General features: G+C 58.2%; 1 protein-coding gene across 1 annotated transcript in view; it reads left to right on the top strand.

Moving 5' to 3' along the window:
- Window positions 1–10,835, top strand: part of MAPT (microtubule associated protein tau) — a 94,695-nt gene extending 83,860 nt beyond the window's left edge. The window contains exons 12-15 of the mRNA XM_034640404.1: window positions 2,289–2,381; window positions 5,792–5,888; window positions 7,153–7,262; window positions 10,568–10,835. Of these exons, the coding sequence (XP_034496295.1) occupies window positions 2,289–2,381; window positions 5,792–5,888; window positions 7,153–7,262; window positions 10,568–10,783 (516 nt within the window). The 3' untranslated portion in view covers window positions 10,784–10,835. The remainder of the gene's footprint in view (window positions 1–2,288; window positions 2,382–5,791; window positions 5,889–7,152; window positions 7,263–10,567) is intronic.
- Window positions 10,836–13,857: the final 3,022 nt, after the last annotated feature.

Raw genomic sequence — 13,857 nt, forward strand, 5'->3', positions numbered from 1 at the left:
GTGGCTCCATCAGTTAAGCATCTGACTCTTGATTTCGGCTCAGGTCATGACGTCAGGGTCGTGAGATCGAGCCCCACGTTGGGCTCCATACTGGGCATGGAGCCTGCTTCAGATTCTCTCTCTCCCTCTCTTAAAAAATAAATAAATAAAAAATAAAAACCAGAGAAGAAACGACAAAGAATTTGAGTCTATAAAGACCTAAATATTTGTAGGAAAAAAAAAAATACATCTACCAGCAAAAAGGGGGCAAAGGAGCAATTTCATAACAATAAAAAAAATGCGGGATAAGCCAACAATGCAGTCCCATTTATTTTAGTCAAAGAAAGCAAACCAAGTCTTTAAATGTCTGACACTGGCAGCCGTGTGGCGAAACTGACTTTCTCGATGGTGCTCACAGAGTAAATTAATCTGACCCTTTTAGAAAGCACTTGGAGAGTCGTATTGAAAAATCTTTAGAATATTTATAACTTTGACCCAGAAATTCTACTTCTGGGACTCTGCTATGAAAATAATCCATAAAACAGAAAGAACTCCTTGCAGAAAGATGTTCGTGGCGAGACTGTCTCTGTTATTCAAAATAAATATCTGACCATACAGATGTCATAAAATGGAATATGACATATTACTTAAAATAATGCTTTTCATGACTGAAGGTAAGACAAATGCTTAGAAGGTGATGATACTTGATAAAGCAAGATACAGATGTGTATGTAAATAATTACTACCCTTTCTATGTACATGATGGCAGTTATTTGTGGGTCTGTGACTTCGAGGGAACAGAACAAAAAGTATTCGTGGTTGTGCTATGGAGGCGGGGAAACAGATTTTTTTGCTTTTTTTAACCTATTTTTCAAAATCATAATGTTATGTTACTTTTCTAGTTAAAAAAAATACACAGCTTATTTTAAAGGAACATAGACGAGAATGAAAAAGGTGGGGCAGGTGTGTGCTTACCGGGTGTTTTGATCCAGACCAGTAAGATTAAGGAAAAAACAGGATGGGGTCCAAGAGAAGATTACTCTGTTTTTATTTTGTCAGGCTAAGGACATCTAAAAGTAATAAATGTGAGCTGCTACCAATGTAATTTAATAACTAATAATTTAATCAAGGAATGGCCATTTTAACACAGAAAAGTAGGATGGACAGATTTGCTCTCACATCCATATTTCCTCATTTTGCAGAGGACCTGTGGCCCCCTTGAGGGCTGGCTCTGGCTCTGGGGTCAGGGTTTGGGACCCTTCTCCCCCCACGAGCCAGGCTGGCGCTCTGCGACCCCCCAGCCACAGCTACCCTCACGGATCCCAAGTCCCCGGAGCAGCGGCCCCCACCTGGCGTTCACAAAGGCCACAACGGAGGGGCTGGTGCCATTTCCAGAATTTCAGAGGGCAGTGCTGGCTCTTACTGGGGACCTCGAGCTCACCAGCTGGTGGCTATTCTCAGTGACGAACAGAAAGGAAGGCGCACAGTTTCCAAGCAGGGAGCTCCTGCAGGGAGAGACACCAGGGATGAAGAGGTGATCACTGCTCTGGCAGACCAGACCCCCCCTTCTCTGTGCCATGGTTGTCTGTGTATTTCAGTTTTTAGACAAATTGAGTAAAAATCAGTCACCACTAAAAGCAGTGATATCTCACGCAGAGGGACGTCTGGATTCGTCTTTCTCTCCATAGAGCCATCTGTGTCCTCCCCGTGAGGTCAGCGGTGCTCAAACCTAGCCGAGCGTCGGAACGAAGCACCAGGGGAGCTTTCCAGAAGCACAGAGACCGAGATTCTCATTCTAGGTCTGGGTGGGGTCCGGGATTAAAAAAAAAAAACCTGCAGGTGATTCCAGGGCCTGGCAGCTTGAGGACAGCCACAGAGAGCGCTCGTGAACGCTCTGGCGGGCCTGGTAGGCATGCGAATGAGGACACAGATGGCACTTGCTGTTTCTTTTATTTATTCATGCAGTGGCACAACTGAGCACCGCTCACTCCGCCCCAGCCGGTGAACACTGAGCTGGGCGTACAGGTTTACCGGCCTCCGACGTGCTCTCGGGGGGGCCTCGTGGTGAGACTCACCTCCTGGTGGATGTGCTTTCTGAACCCAGTGTTGTAAGGGGGAGCCCAACGCCGGTCACTCCCGGTTCAGGATGCCTTCCTGGGGCAGCTCCCCCGGGAAGGTGAGACTCAGGCCTCCTGCCCTCAGCCTGGCGCCTCATCTCCCCGCCCTGAAGCCATGCAGGGGGCATGTTAGCGCCGAGCGGACGGCTCTGGGCTTGCGGTGTCACTCATCCTTTTTTCTGGCTATCAAAGGTGCAGATAATTAATAAGAAGCTGGATCTTAGCAACGTCCAGTCCAAGTGTGGCTCAAAGGATAATATCAAACACGTGCCAGGAGGCGGCAGTGTGAGTACTTTCACACTTTCCCTGCGCCCTACGGCGGTTCTGGTTTATAAGAAGCGGCATGAGTGTAGACACTTGCGAGACATTGCAGAGAATAAACCGTTCTCCGGTTCAGGGTCTGTCTGTGCTCCCACGCCCGTGCCCACTGTTCTAGGGGGGCTGGCCCAGCCATCTGTGGGTCCCCTGGCCTATGCAGGCTGCAGGGGGTAAAGGAAAGATGACCGAGCCCCTCTCTATCCCAAACCTGGAGTCCAGGTCCTCACTGCATGACACCCCTGGTGAGCGCCACCCACCGCTTAGCATGGGCTCCTGGAAGCCCCACAGCCCGTGTGAGGTTGGGCTGAAGGTGGCGGCACCTGGGACTGGGCTCGGGCCGGTTCACCTTGACAGCCCCGTGGACCGCTGGCCCACCTGTGCTGACGAGCAGACACAGTGTCTTCCTGTCCTACCTCAGGGCAGGAAAAGTCCAGTCTCTGTTCATGTTTGTCCCCTGCATTTGCCAGGGATGAGCAGATCCCTAAGCCTGGGCTCGAGTGTAAAACCAGCCCCATCCCTGGCAGAGACGTCAGGTGCCAAAGAGCCCAAAACAGTGCACGAGGGAACCCTGCCTACAGCGGTCGGGAGTTGATGGAGAAATGTGGCTTTGCACCCTTTTAAGATCTGGCTTCCTCCAAATGTCATGGGGACTCCTGGTGTCCCCAGTGGGTGAGGGCCTGAGATTTGGGGCTGGCATCCTCACTTCTCACTCATGCACTCGGTCAACTCTGCTGTTACCCTCTGGCCGCTCTGTGGCCACTCACAGTGGGGGCATCGGAGGCGGGGTGCCCCTTCTCCCTGGCTCCCCTCCCCCCCCCAGGTTGGCTGACAGCCAACTTTTAAACACATCGCAGTGGGAGGGCTGAGCCCCTTTGAGGTCCCCCCCGGGTGGGGAGACGTTTTCCGAGAGCAGGGAACTCACTCCCGGCTAGTGGTGCCAGGGGGATGGTGGTAGCCCCGGGCAGGCTCTCTCTCCAGAACGTGCCCAGCCCGGGCCCGCACCCCTGCATCCAGCAACCCCCACCCCCAGGTTTATTCTTGCAATGTGCTGCTGCCCCCACCCCGAGCACCTGGACGCCGCTGGTCCCTGCCGCTGCTGCATGGCGCTTCGGTAACGCTTCCTCACCGGTGTCTGCTCCACGTCCCCTCTGTGTCCCTGGCCCTGCTCTCTGGTCCCACGGCTCCCAGAAGCCAAGAGAAGGTGTGGGGAACACCCACGCCCCTGGACTCCAAGTGGAGTGCGGCCGCTGTGTCAGCCTTGACTCCTGGTGCATTGGTGTCCTGCACACCGGGCTCCAGCCAGAGGAGGAAGGCCGCGTACTCTCTCGTGTGACGCCGTTCCGGTGGGCTGGTGGCAGGTGTGCGGGGGAGGCCTAGGCTGCGGGGTCCAGGGGACTGCAGACAGCAGACCGCTCCTCCGGGCGTGAGTTCTGGGGAGACAGTACCTCTCCGCGGCTGCTGGCAGTGCCCAGGATGTCAGGGGACTTGCTCGGGGGCACCCCTGTCTGGCCTGTGCTCTCTGCCCATCTACGGCCAGCCTACGTGACCTGGCAAAGAGCCCCAGCATTTCTCAGGCTGGCCCTGAGCACTGTCCTTGGCTTGAAGCCACTGCTGGTTTGCAGTAGGAGCCTTCACAGCAAGCTCTCCTGGTGGGAGGTGGCTGGGGGGTTCCAAGCAGCTTTGGTGTTCTGGGGCGCTAGATCCCTGGCCTGGGCCCCAGGCTCTGGCTGGCTGCTCTCCCTTCCCGAGCCTGATGGTGACTTCCCAGTGGGCAGACTCCCCTCCATCTCGGGATCCCCCCCTCTCCTGGCTGGCACTGGGCTCCGCTCCAGGGCCTGGCCTCCTCCCTCTCCTGGCCTCCAGTCTGCCTGACCTCCCCTGCCCTGGCTCCTGTCCTCAAGCAATCCCTTTCCCTCTGCCAGTCCAGGTTCCTCCTCCAGCACGCCCTCCCCTCCACTCCCTGTTCCCTTATCCAGGCTGAGGGGAAGAAGGAAGTCTGGCTCACATTTACTTCCCTCTCCCTCATGCCAGGAGGAGCTCCCTTAGCCCCTTCCCCATTTCTGGGCACACGCTGCCTCCCAGACCTGACTCCCTCAGAATCGTTACTTCCCCACCTGCTCACCCTCACAGGCAAGGGCTGCCACCCCTGGGCACCCCCCTTGCCTCACTCCACACACACACCCTACACACAGCCCAGGGCCACCTGTCGGCCTCCATCGACTCTCCATCAGTAAACGGCAAATGGCAGCACGATTTTCATTAACTAAAATAATCTGGAATTGTTCCAGATGATTTAGATAGACGTCAACCTCCCTCCTTTTTTTTCTGGTTCTCTGGCTGCAGGCCATCTCTCTCCTGGGTCACTCCGGGGGCAGCGAGTGGGAGCCATCTCCCCACTCCACGGTGACTGGTGCCTTGTACCCGCAGGTGGCCTCACATAGGTGGCTGCTGGAGGCTCTGGGAAGTGTCCCTCAGGGACCATCCAGGGACACCCCCTCACAACCTTGGCTATGGGGGGAGGCCTGTGAGCGTGCCCCCTCCAGGGAGCTGGGTCTCAGGCTGGGATTGGTGGGCCGCTCAGGGGTTGTCACCCCCTCCAGAGGGTGGGTGGCGTGGCCAAGCCACATGCTGGGCCTGCAGCCGGTTCTGAGGAGCCCTGAGGCCTCCCCTACCTGTGTGTGTCCGAGCAGGCTCCGGCTCACGGGGACCGAGCCACGGGTTCCTCTGTGCCACCTGCCCATCTCCTCCTGTCGCTTTGCTCCCAGGCTACGGAACCGAAGGTCCAGGACACTGTGCGTCCAGGTGCCGGCTGGCTCTTCCCACCGAGTGGCCAAACAGCTCTGGGTCCTGCTTGCTGTCACCGCTCTCACTGCGGTGCTAGGGTTTGTGGGAGGCTGTCCTGGGAGAAAGGCTACCCATCAATCCTACTCCACCCGCTCCTGTTTGAGGCCACGCGACCAGCAGACCTCGCTTCCTTGCTTTTCCAACAAGATTTTCTAAACGTCACACAAACAGATCGTGCAGATCCCTTCTTGCCTTGTCTGCACTGAATGTGATGTCCGTGTAATGTCAGGGAAGAGTGACCCTTTGAAACCAGCGGTGTGGGGCCTGCGCCATGACAGAGTCCTGTGTTCCCCTGAGGGATGGAGGGCACTGTGGTCCCACAGTTATTTTGTGAAGACCCGCTCCCCCCGGGGCAGGGTTGGCAGAAGTCCAATGATACGTTTTCCCACCATGACTAGGGGTGTCCTCGGGCCTGCAGAAAGTACTGTCCCAGCAGGGCCTGGACTGACACAGCGGCTTTTCATGGTGTTCCGCCCGCAGTGAAATCATCCTGTTTTATTCTTTGTCTCCTGCTCATCCTCTCTCACCTCCAGGTGCAAATAGTGTACAAACCCGTGGACCTGAGCAAGGTGACCTCCAAGTGCGGCTGGGAAGGATGGCGGGGATGGGCTGATGAGGGGAGCGCTGGAGGTGGAACTTGCTGGGACCCGGGGTGGGGGGCGGCTGGCTGCCCTGTCTCGCTCCTGAGCGGGGTGCCATGCTGGCCAAGGCAAAGCCGGGAGGGAGGGCAGATGCTGGTCCTAAACCCTGACTCGCGGTTCTCTGAGCGGGCGCACGTAGGGCCTCTGGAGCTGGGGGAGGGCCTGATCTGGCTCCCGGAGGCTGGCTTGTGGATTGTTTCGGTTTGGTCCCCAGCCGACATGGCGGGACGCTTCACCAGCCGTCGCCATGCTCCCACTGTGACTTCATTTCAACAGAAAAGACGGTTGGAGCTCTGCCATGCTTACCTTTCTCCTCGCCATCCTGCACCATGTAGAAACCAGAGCTGTCTGTCAATCTTTCTGTGATGATGGGACTGTTCTAGACCTGCTCTGTCCAGTGTGGTAGCCACCAACCACGTGTGACTGTCGAGCACTGGAAATGTGGCTAGTGCAGTTGACAAAAGAAACTAATTTTATTTAATTAAAATTTGAGTGGCTGCACGTGGCCGGTGGCACCGCGCTGTCCAGCGCTGATCTGGAACCTGACTCCCGCCTGGGAGGCCAGAGCAGGGACTTCGCCTTGAGCCGGCTTCAGAGCCGATTCTTCACTGGAAGCGGTCCTGTGGGGAGAGAGACCGGCAGAAATGTGGTGCAGAATGTGTCATTGGGTTCTGGCTCCCCTGGGCCGTGTCGTGGGGGTTCTGCCTCTTCCACTGAAAACCATCTCGCGCCTGGCACCACCACCCAGTCCTGCTGGAGCAGCTTTCTCGGGTGTCTTCATCCTTTCTCCAGGAAGGAATGTTGTCCGTCTCTTCCTCAGGCCGTGTCTCCGGTGCGTGGGCTCGGCACCCAGCGTCCGAGGACGGAGGAGGTTCAGGCCCCTTCCTCGGTTAGGGGGCATTTTGCCGTTTCGTGTCACTCCGAGATTTTGCAGGGCTGTGCCTTACAGGATGACGTAGAAAGACTTCACTCTTTGGAAGGCGACCAGTTTAGAGCGTGGAACGGTTCCTCCTGCCCTGAGCTGACGCTGACCTCACATTAACGGAGGAGGAAGGGCTGTCGAGCAAACATTGGATGCACGGCTTGCTGAAAGAGAGGGAGCAGACTGTTGTCAAGCCCTCTGGAAGGGCTTACTTGGGCGCAAAGCACCTTCTACAGGAAGGATGGTCTCAGGCGCTGGAAAGGCTGCTGTCTCCCTGGAGTCGCGTGCTCGCCCCCCCTCAAGGCGCGGTGCCCATGTGTTGTTTCAGGAGGCGGCCAGGTGGAAGTCAAGTCTGAGAAGCTGGACTTCAAGGACAGAGTCCAGTCGAAGATCGGGTCCCTGGACAACATCACCCATGTCCCCGGCGGAGGGAATAAAAAGGTAAAGGGAGCCAGGCGGGGAGGAGGCTGCACTGGGATGTGGCTGTGAATGGAGTGGGCTGGACAAGCCTGGAGCGGTTTTCCAGAGGAGTCAGGGGGAGGGCCTGTCTCCTCGGCTTGATGTGGATTCTCAGCAACCCCTGGGACCGTGAGTCTCGACCTTCGCTGCCTGTTGCAGTCACTGGGGGGCTTTATGAGATTTGATGCCCGGGCCCCTCTTGGAGACTCTGATGGTTCTTACGTTCCTCCCGGGCACCTGGAGTTTCTAAAGCCCCCAGGTGATTCTTCCATGTGGTTCAAGGTGTGAGCCGCTGTCCTCGGTGATAGCAGTTGGCCAGTGGTTGGCAAAGCATCCGCAAAGGGAGGGAACCAGCCCCAGAGCCCACCCCAGTCCACCGCCACCCAGTCACAGGAACATAACCTAATTTCTAAATGGGTCACTAGGCAGTTAGAGCCGAACAATGCTGCCGATCCAAGTTCCTGCGGAGCCCCTGCCTGTCTGGCACGGAAACGCCCACGGGGAGGCTGCTGGCCCAGGATCTCGGTGATCCCCACAGTTTCTCGAGTCTTCGGGTCTCGCTGCGTGAGCACGGGGGAGGGGACACGGGAGGGGGTATGTGGCCCTTAGTAGGCTCCCTCTGGGCACATCACAGGATGGGGGCTTGTGGCCCCACAGTTCCTCTTTTGCAGAAATGCAGCCAAAGCGCCCCCCGGGGGTTCCCCACCCGCCTGCCGTGCAGTTCCTCCCAGCAGTGAAGTTGGTCGTGCCTCCCCGCAGCGGACAGAGCTGTGGTAGAAGGGGGGGGGTGTCTGTCCAGAATGGGCACAGACTCTGTGACCCTACCCGGCGTGAGAAAGTGTGCTTGCTGCCCGCGGTGGCCCAGCTGGTTGGAAGTGGCAGTCGTCGCATCATGCTGGGCTGGGCGACAGCCGGGAGCCCCCAGGGCCATCACCCTCCCCCAGTCTGGCTCCTCACTGGGCCTTCTGGAGAGACGCACCCATGTCGTGTTCGAGGTGAAAGCCCAACGGTGCCGGTGCCGTTTGGGAGAAGCACCTCCTGGGATGGTCTCCTGGGATGGTCTTCAAGGAGAGGCTGCCGACTCAGGCCTGGGGACACGCCTGACCCTGGACACGCTCCCCGAACCCTGGGGGCTGGGGCGGAGGCCTGGGGACACGCCTGACCCTGGACACGCTCCCCGAACGCTGGGGGGCTGGGGCGGAGGACAGAGTACTGGCCCTTGGATGGCCTTGTGCTCTCGGGCTCACCACAGTGCCCCATGCGGTCCCCTCTGACCCCAAGGTGGACCCGAAGTGTTTCCAGAGACTCGGCTTCCAAGGTGCAGGAATACTTCTCAGTCCCTGGGACCCTGCGTCCCCCTGCATGCCTCAGGGGAAGTGAGGAAGCGCCCAGTTGTCTGGGGCCATGGAGAAGGTTCTTTGCAAAAGCACAGAGGCTCTGCTAAGGCCTGGGCACTGGTGACTCCCATCTCTGGAAGCTTCTATGTCCTGAGCAAAGCTCTGGGCTTGACTCTGCTTGGAGGTGTGACCCTGGGCAGGATGGGCAAGTGCTTTGCATGCATTTCTTCATCAACAAAATGGACAGAAATATCCACATCCCCGGGTGGTGGGGAGACCCAAATGCGAACGTGTTCTGGAGGGTTCCTGGTACTTGTGGCCATCTACAAATGTGAGTCAGAGTCAGGCCTGAGTGTGAACGTCTGTTTTAACTCACCTCTGCCGGTTCAGAAAGGATGGGCCTGGCCCTGCCCACCACCCAGAAGACACTCTCCTGATCCCAGAGCGTCCCCTCGTATTCAGTCCCCCACGTCCTGATGTGATGAGCAAAACTGCTCATGAGCAGTGGGGCACAGGACCCCTGCTGCCTGAGCTCCTTCCAGTTTGGGAGATTTGGGGACATTCCCAGGACCCTCTCACTTTTTTCTACAAGACACTAACATTAATGTTCTTATTAAAGCTTATGTCTGAATCGCCTTTTGAATACGGTGATAGGGAAGGGCTCTTCTTTACAAAGCACTGAACCAAAACGGACACAATAAGCATAGAGCCGAAGCGGGAGCCTGGTTTTCCTTCCCACCCACGTCCGAGCGCCCTGCGACGGGGGCTCTTCACCCCGGGGGCTGAGGGCTCCTGAACTCGTGCAGAAGAATTGTGGGCGGGGGAGCGCATGCCTGCTGGTGCATACACTTCTGGCTTCACCAGATGCACAATGGCTGGCCCCGGGTCCGAAAGCATAGGGAATTCCTGTGTCCACCTCTTTGGGTCTCATCAGGAATTGTACAAACTGCCCACATCTCTAGCAAATGTTTTCGGAGTGTCCCGGGCATCTTGGGCACAGACCCCTGGACCCCTGGCTGTGTCATCGTTTCTGTACTTGAAACACCATCCAGTGCGGCCCACGCGGCTGCCACCTCCGAATTCCCGTCACCGGCGACGGGGAGGAATGTGCGTGACTCCCACTGGCCTGACTCTGGTGGTGTCCCTTCTTTATCTCCAGCTTCTCCTTCATGAGTTTTTTTTTTTTTTTGAAGATTGTATTTATGTATTTGAGAGAGCATGAGAGAGAGCGAGAGCACAGGGGGGAGGGGCAGAGGGAGAAGCAGGTTCCCCGCTGAGCAGGGAGCAGGACTCCATCCCAGGACCCCAGGATCATGACCTGAGCTGAAGGCAATGCTTCACCGACTGAGTCCCCCAGGCGCCCCTCCTTCACGCTTTCATTTGCGACTTGTTAGTATCTATTAAAATCAGATGCACGTGCCTTCTGGCCTACCAGCCATTCCGCTGCTAGGACACACTTGCCTGCGTGTGAAATGCCGTACACACCCCGTTGTTCAGACACAGCGTTGTTTGTGACAGCCAGAGACGGGAATAGCCCCGATACCCGCGCATAGGGGAGCAGGGGCGTCTTGGTACCAGGTGATGGAATCCACGCCACGGGCGACGAGCACCGGGGAAACTGGGTGCTGGGAACGGAAGGTATCAGGTCGAAAACCCGAAGCGTCAAGCATGTGGATATTGTTATTGTGTGTGTTAAATATACAGACACACTTCTTTTTCTGTATCACACGTGTTGGCGCACGTGTGGAATCTCTGGAAGGGCACACAGGAAACAAACGACGGTCACTGCATCTGGAGAAGGGAAGCGGGTGGCCGGCAGGCAGGTGACCGGGAGCTGTGCGCAGGTATCCCCCCCGCCACGGCTCCCTCCCACCCGAGGGCCTGTGGGCAGACTGGGCTTGCGCCCCTTTCTGTGGCTTCACTTTCCCTCCCTCACCTCCTGTCTTGCAGATCGAAACCCACAAGCTGACCTTCCGCGAGAACGCCAAAGCCAAGACTGACCACGGGGCGGAGATCGTGTACAAGTCGCCTGTGGTGTCCGGGGACACATCTCCGCGGCACCTCAGCAACGTGTCCTCCACGGGCAGCATCGACATGGTAGACTCGCCCCAACTCGCCACGCTAGCCGACGAAGTGTCCGCCTCCCTGGCCAAGCAGGGTTTGTGATCAGCCCCTGGGGCGCTCAGTGATCGTGGAGAGGAGAGTGTGGGAAAAAAAAGAATAATGATCTGGCCCTTCGCCCTCTGCCCTCCCCCAGCTGCCCCTCACAGATCGGTTAATCGGTTAATCACTTAATCACTTAACCTGCTTTTGTCGCTCGGCTCTGGCTCGGGATTTCAAAATCAGTGACGGGAAAAAGAGCAAATTTCACCTTTCCAAATTGATGGGTGGGCTCATAATAAAATATTTTTTAAAAACATTGAACAAGATGGCCACACCCGACATTACCTTGGGCAATTACTTTCGATTCTTTTTTTTTTTTTCCCCTCTGAGTAGCAGAGGGAGGTGAGGCTCTGAAAGCTGCCTCTGGGGCATCTCAAGGGACTGGGGGCGCCCCTGCTCTGCCCCATCCTGGGGGTGTCACAGAGGCAGCGGCAGCAACAAAGGATTTGAAACCGGGTGCCATGTTGGAGCCGCAGGCCGATGTCAACCTTGTTGGGGGGGCGGGTGGGGAGGGCTGGGGAGCCCTGGGAGAGGCTGGGTGGGGAGGGAGAGGGCAGAAGGGAGAGCCTGGGAGGGGGTGAGAGGTGCTCGGTGGGGAGGAGCCCCTACCCTCTGCCTGGAAGGGCAGCAGGAAGGGCAAACTGCCTCTGCCGCCAGCAGCAAACTTGGACCAAGTGGCCTCCTGTGCTTGGTGGCCCGGGGTCTGCTGTGGGTCAGTGAGCCACCCTCTGGAGAAGGGACGGTGGTGGGAGGAGGTGGTCGGTTGGTGCAGGGGTAGCCCCCTGCGGATCACTTCCTCAGAGAAGACTGACCCTGATGTCCCCAGTGCTGGCATCTTTCTCCCTCCCTGCAGGGTGGGGGTCCTGAGCTGAGGGGCTTCCCTCGGCGCCACGGAAACCCTGTTTTATTGAGTTCTGAAGGTTGGAACCGCAGCCACGATTTCGGCCACCTCACCGATCTGGGACTTTAGGGCTAACCAGTTCTCTTTGTAAGGACTCGTGCCTCTTGCGGGCACCCGCCTGTTCCCAGGCCCGGGCCTCTGGCATCTCGGGAGTGTGCGGGGCTCCGGCGGGTGGGTCCTGAGCCTCTTGTCCCTCCCACGGCTCTGCAGCCACCTGTCTCCCCCACCACCCCTGCCATGCCCGTGTGTCTGCTGTGCGGAGCCCAGTCACTGCCTGTCCCCCTCATTACATCATGCTGCCCTGAGTCCCCAGCCTCACCACGTCCCTTCTCAGCAATGGACGTTGTTCAGATGCGGGAGGCACCTGCTGTCATCAGAGGGGCTGAGTGAAAGCGAAGCCCGGGCACAAGGTGAGACCTCGGTCTCTTGGTTTAAGTTCTACTCACCAACTGGTGTGTCCCCCACAACGAACCTGATGACCTTCTTCAATTTCTTACCACCCCCCACCAGACGTGAGCCAGGGTGGGCTCAGCGATGACCCGGGATGTTTTTGCCTTGTTCACTTGGAGAGCCTTTTCCTCCCAGAGGGCCTGGTCCCCTTCCTGAGCTGAGCTGGCAGCAGGCTGGCTGTCCCGGTCCCAGAGGTGGCACCGGGACAGGCAGGTGAGGCCCCCAGGGCAGGACCACACTCCCCGCCCCCCCCCACTTCCGCCCAAGCCTCTGAGAGAGCCCCGCCCCCGCCGCCCCCGCGCGGACCCCACCAGGGGAGCATGCCCCTTCGGAAACGGTTCTTCCCCGTCCCAGCTGGCAGCCGTGCCGTCTGTCCTGCCGGAGCAGCTGAACATATACATAGACGTCGCCTTTCCCTCCCTGTCTGCACCCCGTCGCGTTGTAGTCGGATTTGTCTGTTTATGCTTGGATTCGCCAGAGTGACTATGATAATGAAAAGGAAAAAAGAAAAAAAAAGGACGCATGTATCTTGAACCGCTTGTGAAGAGGTTTCTAACCCACCCTGTGGGGTCCTCGATGTCTCTCCCCGCCACACACGGGGGGCTCGGCTCCAGGGGGCCAGCGGGGCTCTATCCTGCTGGGGCCTCCCGACTGGAAAGGTGTTCACAGCACCTGGGACCCGACGGAGAGCAGATTGTGACGTCCGAGCCCCCCGGCTGCGAGGAAGGCCTGAAGCACAGGACCGGGCGGCAGCTTTCCCTGGGCCGGGGTGGAGAGCGGCGTGTCTCGTGGCCGGCCTGCTTTGCAGCAGGAAGACGGCCCTCTCTGGTCACAGCCAGAAGCCCCCAGCAGCCCTGTGAGGGTCTCAGAAACCAGTCCCAGCTGGGGAGAGGCCGGCAGCCCCTCCTCAGCCCGGGGTCCCACTGCGAGCTGTCCCTCAGGCAGGGCAGCCGGGCCTCCGCACCCAGGGCCCCATGGACTGCCAGCCCCGGAGATGCCCAGGGGCCCGAGCTGCCTGAACTGCAGAAGGGTGACAAGTCAGGAGACACCCGGCCCAAGGCCTCGGTCGGAGCCCCGCTGGCCTGGCACGAGCGCCGTCTGCTGCCACGGGAAAAGGGAACCGCCTTTGTAGAAAACCATTTTAAAGAAATTCAGCAACCTCGGGCCCAGCTCTGCCGTTTCTGGTTTGGGTCGTCTCAGGCAACACTGGGGGCTGGTGGGAGTCCAGGACCGCCTCTTCGGGGCTGGAGGCTTCGTTTGCAGCCGGGGTTTCCGTGCAAGGAATCACCTGGGCCGAGAACTGACCACTGTGAGGCTCTCCGCCGCTTTGAGCCCCAGCTGTTCTTAGAAGGAGCCTGAGGAAGAGAAGGGAAACATGGTTCAGAGTCGGTAGCCCTCAAGCACGCAGCCCCTCCTCACTGCCACGGACTCTGGCTGCAGCTTTCTGCGGTTGCTGAGCCCTGCTCTTCGGTACCTTGTTCTGAGGGCCTTGCTCTGAGGGCCCTGGACTCTCCCTGCTGGGATGGACTACAGGGGGACGGCCTAGAGATCATGGTTTAGGGGGATCAGCTCAGTGCTGGGAGGAGACTGCAAAGGGATGCTGGCTTGTGACCTTGAATGAGGACAATCCCCCTCCCCCGGGGCTGGGCACTCTGCCACCCCCATTCCCCCCACCTCCACCGTCAGTGTCCCCTGGGTGGGTCAGACAGGCTATGCTGTGTGCCTG

Source organism: Ailuropoda melanoleuca, chromosome 13 (assembly GCF_002007445.2).
Source record: "Ailuropoda melanoleuca isolate Jingjing chromosome 13, ASM200744v2, whole genome shotgun sequence".
Taxonomy (NCBI): Eukaryota; Metazoa; Chordata; class Mammalia; order Carnivora; family Ursidae; genus Ailuropoda; species Ailuropoda melanoleuca.